Raw genomic sequence first — 7291 nt, forward strand, 5'->3', positions numbered from 1 at the left:
TTAGAAGTCATTTGATAAAGAATAATAATCTAAAAAATAAAATTTAAAGTTAACTTTATCTAATATTTAATTTCAGATATTAGCTAATTCTAAAATAACTTTTATATTAAAATAATGAAATTAATTAACTCATAGTATAAAAATGGAATAGTTAAATTCCATGAGATATTCCTACCAAACGACCCTTATTATTTTCAAACTATTTTCCTCATCTTTGACTATGAATATGATTTGTTTTCACTGTGTTATTAGTCTAATACATGTTGGCTATTGCTAGTTTGCTACATTGATATAACTAAGTTATTCATCACATTAGTTAGAGATGAATTTAAAATTATTAGACCTTTGATATAGTAGCATTTTATGTAGTAGCAAATGCATTTTTAGTTTTCTAATTTTTAAATTCTGTACGCATTTTGTGTGTTTGAAGAGGAAAATAAATCTCTCTACATATTGCCAATAGTTTTTCTTTAAAATTATTTGAACGGATCATTCTCATCCCATAGCAACTTATTTTAAAACTAAGGGTGTGTTTGGTATGAGTGAAAATGTTTTCCAATTTTCTCATGTTTGGTTGGGTTAAATATTTTCCAAATTAACTCATTTTCCTCAAATTTAAGGAAAATGACTTCCCTTCAAAATTTAAGGAAAACATTTTCCAAAGCTCTCTTTCGACCGCACCACCCACCCTACCAGCCCCCCACCCCCAAAAAAATTTAAGTTTATTTTTAAAAAAATATTTTCAACTTTAAAATTTCATTTTTTCATCCCTACCCTCGACCCTCCCCCTCCACCCACCCCCTACCAGCTCCCCATCCCAAAAAAAATAAATTAAGTTTGTTTTTAAAAAATATTTTCAACTTCAAAATTTTATTTTTTCACCCCTACCCTCGATCTCCCCTCCAGCCCCCTACCAATCCCCCTCACCATCCAACCCCACCCAACACAAAAAAAAAATTAAATTTGTTTCAAAAAATATTTTCAATTTCAAAATTTATTTTCTATTCTAGTAAAAATAAAAGATATTTCTCAAAAACATTTTTCATTCAAAAACCAAACACTAAAAATCTTTTTCAAAAAATATTTTCTACTCACTAACCAAACATGAGAAAATAAGTCCAAAATCTACTTGTTTTTTAGAAAAACATTTTTCATGAAAAACACTTTCTTCGTACCAAACACACCCTAAAACTAAAATTAAGGTAAGTCGAACAGAAGTTACTTTTAAAACTAAAATAATTTAATAAATTTCCCTTATCTGAATTCCACGTATCCATAAAATTCAAGAATCTTTTAGGTCAAATGGTTCATGATTAGAGTCAGATATTAATATTTTACCTAACTTTAACTAGGCAATGAGTCACGTTAAAGGCTTATGCGTCTTTCAACGTGGCTGCATATTTTCTTGACCTAAAAGTACATTGTACTAAGAAGAAATTATTTTAATCCCAATTATTAAGTATATTTGTAATTTTAATTTTCAAATCTTAATTATTAAATTTGTTTTTTTTTATTGTACTAACACTTTATAAGTTTGAGCAAATATAACATTTCGCTACTACTCTGTCTACTTCTATGTTAAATATGTACTATTCCAAACATTTATCTGTCGTCTATAATTGTCAATAATCAATATCATCATTCTCAATCACAAATATTGAACCACAAATATGAATTAATACAATAACATCTACAATTATGATTATAATCACCACAGTCAATTATCATCATCACTAGCTATCATTTATAATCATTATTATCAACTACATTATCACAACAATCATCGACCAATTAATCTCTACCGAGGATCATCAGCATTAGCACCACTACATATAGAGAAACTCAAACTCTGATATTAGTTACCATAATTATTAGCTATTGTTGATCGTTATATTCATTTGGATCTTTCTAACTTTATAAACGCAAGCGAGGATTAAGAGTTTGGAGGTTCTAAATTTCGTTGATAACCGTCAATCAATTTTGTTAGGGTTCACAAATTAATATACATATATATTTAATTGATTTTCCAATATAAATATAGGGTCTACAGAAAAGCTACTGGATTCGTCTGAACCCATGAACCTCCACCCAGCTCCGCCTCTGACTTTATATATATACGAAGAGGCCTGATTAAAAATGGCTAGATTGTTGGTCCGGACGAGAAAAATATTAGGGGGTAAATTGTAATAGTTTCATTTAAGTTAATATATATGGATAGGTGAAGTTTTTTTTTGTTTTGGTTTAAATTTCATTTAAGTTAAATTGAAATCTCAAATATGATGTTAAAATGTTTAGAAACAGTAATTGTGACAAAGTTAAATGACATATATATAATGCAAGTACTGTACCAAATCGAAAAGATCAACTAGTGAATTGATTTGATATTAAAAAATTAAACATAATTGATTTAATTTGATATTTAACTTTTTTAAAAAGTTAAATCAAAACCATATCAATCCTATTAAATATATGTAAATCAAATATCAAATGAATTTACTAGTCGGTTTTTTTCGATTTGATACACTTTGTCTATTAAACACTTTGTACACCCGTATATATTTCTATATCTTTTTAACAAATATAATATAACCATTAACAACATAAACATTTCACCTAAATAGTACCTAATATCAATATAATACTCATAAGTCATAACCATCTTCTAGAAAGAGTATCATTATAATTTATTTTAATTTTTCACCCGTTCATATTGTAATCCCAACAAAATTTGGATCGCACACTACAGGACCTATTCGAGAGTGGCGTTTTCAAGATAACTTTTTTTCATACTCATGACTCGAATTTAAAACCTCTAATTAAAAATAAAACAGTCTCACAACTACACCGTAGTCAGGTTGGTATATTATTATTTATTGTAATTTCAGATGTCATGTTATCCCTGCAAAAGTGTCATTAATAAAGAATTTGGTGGAATAGGAATGACATAATTAAGAACTTACTAGATACATACAATTATTTATTTATTTTTTTAAAATAAAGTCAGACGTAAGAAATGAAACGGATGAAGTGAAAAACAGAAGAAACGATAATCTACGGCGCAGAAGTCGATTTGACTCAAAATTAGCCAATCATATTTGAGATTCAAATATGCTCTTATCTTTTAGAAGAAAAAATTGCAACTTATTCACAATAAAATAATTGTTGAGTAACTATATTCTGATTACGAAAGGTGTAAACAAACCAAACATTGTTCTTTTTTTTTTTCTTTCTCATTCCTGCAATTTGATTATACAAAATCATCTAAAGAATATGCTTACACCTTTTTACTTTAAGGAATCGCAAATAGATAGGAAAATAACAACAGCAAAGATTGTGTTATTCTGAATGAGACTGCTTTTTTTCTCAATCAGAAATTTTAAAAAAATTCTTAAGTAGACGTGCTTCCTGCTAAATGAGTCCTTATCAAACTTAGATATTTTACAATAGATAAAAGAAAATGTAAAATATATCAAATTTCTTTATCTTTAATTGAAGTTTACTTTAATCACAAAAAATAGTTTTTCTTTTTCTTTAAATACATTCATTTATTTATTTTTGTTTTTGTTTTTTAACAATCTTAATAAATTCATTAGTATATGTGGCACTCCTAGCAACGTTAATTCACTAATTATTGACACATTAGTTCATCTCCTTCTCAGTCAATTCCAACTACCACTTCACCCATAAAAGTTCCACATCTATTTTTTTTAAATTTAAATTTACTTTATTTACTTAATTATAAAGTATAAAAAATAAAGTGGGCCCCCACATTTTTGTCGTAAGTAACGACACAAAATTACCGAGCGTGCATCTACCTGGTATACGTGTCAACTTCCCGAGCCTAATCCTCCCGAACCAAAACCGAACCAGAAACTTCCATGAACCCGCCGAGCCACCTAGTCCCTTTTGACACTTGTGTCCAAAAAGCAGTGCGTAAGCAGTGACCAAATGCACCCCCACCCCCTCCAGTACCCCCTCAAACTCAATTTTTGCATACGTGTCCACTTTTTTTTTTATAATATTTTTAATTTTTCATTTTATTTCTAATTATTTTAACACGTTTATTCTAGATCCCCTTGGCTTATCTTCGCCACGTGTCCTTCTTCCGTTTTCTATATATTTAGTTCTCTCCCTTGTGACCGAAGTTTCAACTTTCAACCCTTTTCCTATTCCTTCTCTTCTATTCAGAATTCAGAAATCATTCAGATACTCTGTATTTAGACTAAAAACAGAAATTTATATTTAAAAGAAAAAATGACAGCAGCTGAATTGCAGTTACCTCCAGGATTCAGATTTCATCCAACTGATGAAGAACTTGTGACGCATTATTTATGCCGAAAATGCACTTCCCAGCCAATTGCTGTACCAATTGTAACTGAAGTTGATCTCTACAAGTTTGATCCATGGGATCTTCCTGGTAAATTAGTTTTTGTTAGTAGTGAACAGTTGAAATTGGGGATTTGTGTTGATTAAATTTTGTGTTTGTGTTTTAGATTTGGCATTGTATGGAGAGAAAGAGTGGTACTTCTTTTCACCTCGAGATCGGAAATATCCGAACGGTTCACGACCGAATCGAGCTGCTGGAAGTGGATATTGGAAGGCTACTGGTGCGGATAAGCCGATTGGAATTCCGAAAGCGGTGGGAATTAAGAAAGCATTGGTGTTTTATTCTGGTAAGGCACCTAAAGGAGAGAAGACTAATTGGATCATGCATGAATATCGTCTTGCTGATGTTGATCGATCTGCTCGTAAGAACAACAATAGCTTAAGGGTGAGTACAGAACAGATTAATTGTTTTGACGATTTAGACTCTGTTTTCGATTGATTTTTGACGGTTTCTGTTTTGTTTACAGCTAGATGATTGGGTTCTATGTAGAATTTACAACAAAAAGGGATCGATTGAGAAGAATCGGAAAATGAACACTACCTGTTATATGGATACAGTTGGATCTCCAGAAGATAGGAAGCCGGAGATTCTACCACCGCTACCTCCACCGCCTCAGCCGCAGCAATTGCACAACGATTTCTTCTACCTGCCGTCCGATTCAGTTCCGAAGATCCACTCCGATTCAAGCTGCTCAGAGCACGTACTCTCACCGGAATTCACATGCGAGAGAGAAGTGCAGAGCGAGCCGAAACTGACTGATTGGGAGAAAGCTACCCTCGATCTTCCGTTTAATTACATGGATGCCACTACCGGCGCGACAACGGTGGATAATAGCTTGTTAGGTTCTCAGTTTCAGAGCTGTTATCAGATGTCGCCGCTGCAGGATATGTTCATGCACCTGCAGAGACCTTTTTGAGTGGGCCCAGTGGATCATTTTCAGCCGCAAGCGTCAAAGGAGACTTAAACGTCCGTGACTTTGCAAGTGCGGCCATAGTAGAATAATAGTAGTAGCATCTTTTGCGTTCACATTGGCAATTGTGAAAACAGCATTTGTATATGTAGATGATAAAAAATATTACTAGCAATTAAATAAATTGCGAAAAAAAAAAACACCCTAATAAAGTTTATATAAGTACATAATGATCATGAGACTTTTTGTACTGCATGTGAATGTACTTTAGTATATGGGTGTTTATCAAACTTTCATTTTTATAATTAGTAGTTTGGTTGATTCACTTTTGAAGTCCTTTTACTAGAATTTGGCTTTGATGTATTGTGCCAAATTGAGGTATTCAATAATATCTTATCTATTTCCTTGAATTTTTTGTTTAGTGAAATGATCCTACTTCGTCCATGTTAGGCCTCATTTATTTTGATTTAGATTAGATTAAGATGTCTGAATCTAGATTTATATCTGAATGATTAAGATTAAATCTGAACTCAGAATAATTGAGAGAGTTTGTTATTATATATCTAAATATAATAATAATAATAATAATATTATCATTATTTATTAATATGTAAACATAATAAGTACCGTGATTCAAATAAAATAGTAGTTAAATATTAGATTAACAAAATATTAGAAAAAATATCATACTTTGATAAATGTTAAGATATATTTTAAGAATGATAAAAAAATAAAATGGAACTACATGAATTACATATATAATATATCTGTAAATCTGAACACTGAATGATTGAGACCATTTGTTATTGAACATCTGAATATATAATAATAATAATAATAATAATAATAATAATAATAATTGAGACCATTTGTTATTGAACATAATAATATATAATAATAATAATAATAATAATAATAATAATAATAATAATATGTAAACACAATAAGTCTTGTGATTCAAATAAAATAGTAGTTAAATATTACATTAAAAAAATATTAGAAAAAATATCATACTTCGATAAACTTTAAGATATTTGAATTATAAGTAAATATTTTAAGAATGATAAAAATAAAATGGAACTACAAGAATTACATATATAAATTATAATAATAAAAATAATTGTTAGAAAACAATTTAGTCATCTTTTTCTGAAAAAAAATATTCAACACAAATTAATCATAAATAAATAGGTGAAATATCTCTATGTTCTATAACGTGTTTGTCCATGTACTCTTTTCTAAAATAAATAATGAATATGATACATTAAAAGGATTTTAAATAAATTTATAAAGACATCATAGTCCGATTTCAACAACACATATTCATGAAGTTGCTTTACACTTTAATCAAATAATCAGTTCTTAATAAACATGTAGCAAGAACAAAAATCAAAAGTTTAAAGAAAATAATTTAGATAACTAATAAAGTTGGAGAATGAAAGAGACTTGAATTTTATTTTATTTTTTGAAGAAGAAAAATAAGGGGCACAATTTTTTTATGAAAACAATATTGTCTTTAAAAGAGTCTGAATGAGAATAAAAATATGTTACATTTTCAAATCTATTAAGAGATTTCTAATTAAAAAAATAAACGCATTTAATGACTTAATATTTGAATCATTCAGATTCAAACCCTTTTAAGTGCAAAATAAAAAATAAAAAAATAGGCCTAACCTACTTTCTTTACGGTTAAAAATGATTCACTTGTTGAGAAGTGCGACTAAAACATTGTTATATCCAAAAAAGCCAAAATGCTCTTAAATTGCTTGAAATTGTACCAAAAATGTTCTTCAATATGATGTAAAATTGAATATATATATATATTCTTAATTAGTAGTTTGGTCTAAAATAATTCTCGTACTATTCAATAGTATTCTAGGGACTCCACTCCATACCAGCATACCCTAATAGGAGATCCGCTCGCAACCCTGATTCGGGACCCAAGTCACAACCTTAATCAAAGACTTGAATCAGTAAGGTTATCCATACCCTCA

At 29.5% G+C, this 7291-nt stretch overlaps 1 protein-coding gene across 1 annotated transcript; it reads left to right on the forward strand.

Annotated features, from left to right (window-relative positions):
* The first annotated feature begins 4149 nt into the window (after positions 1 to 4149).
* Positions 4150 to 5707, forward strand: LOC125838091 (NAC domain-containing protein 2-like). The gene is made up of 3 exons (XM_049517146.1): positions 4150 to 4417; positions 4494 to 4771; positions 4854 to 5707. Exons 1-3 carry the CDS (start codon positions 4255 to 4257, stop codon positions 5301 to 5303), a joined length of 891 nt encoding a protein of 296 aa, XP_049373103.1. The 5' UTR covers positions 4150 to 4254; the 3' UTR covers positions 5304 to 5707.
* Positions 5708 to 7291: the final 1584 nt, after the last annotated feature.

This window comes from Solanum verrucosum, unplaced genomic scaffold, assembly GCF_900185275.1.
Source record: "Solanum verrucosum unplaced genomic scaffold, falcon-dt-bn FXZP01000079.1, whole genome shotgun sequence".
Classification (NCBI taxonomy): Eukaryota; Viridiplantae; Streptophyta; class Magnoliopsida; order Solanales; family Solanaceae; genus Solanum; species Solanum verrucosum.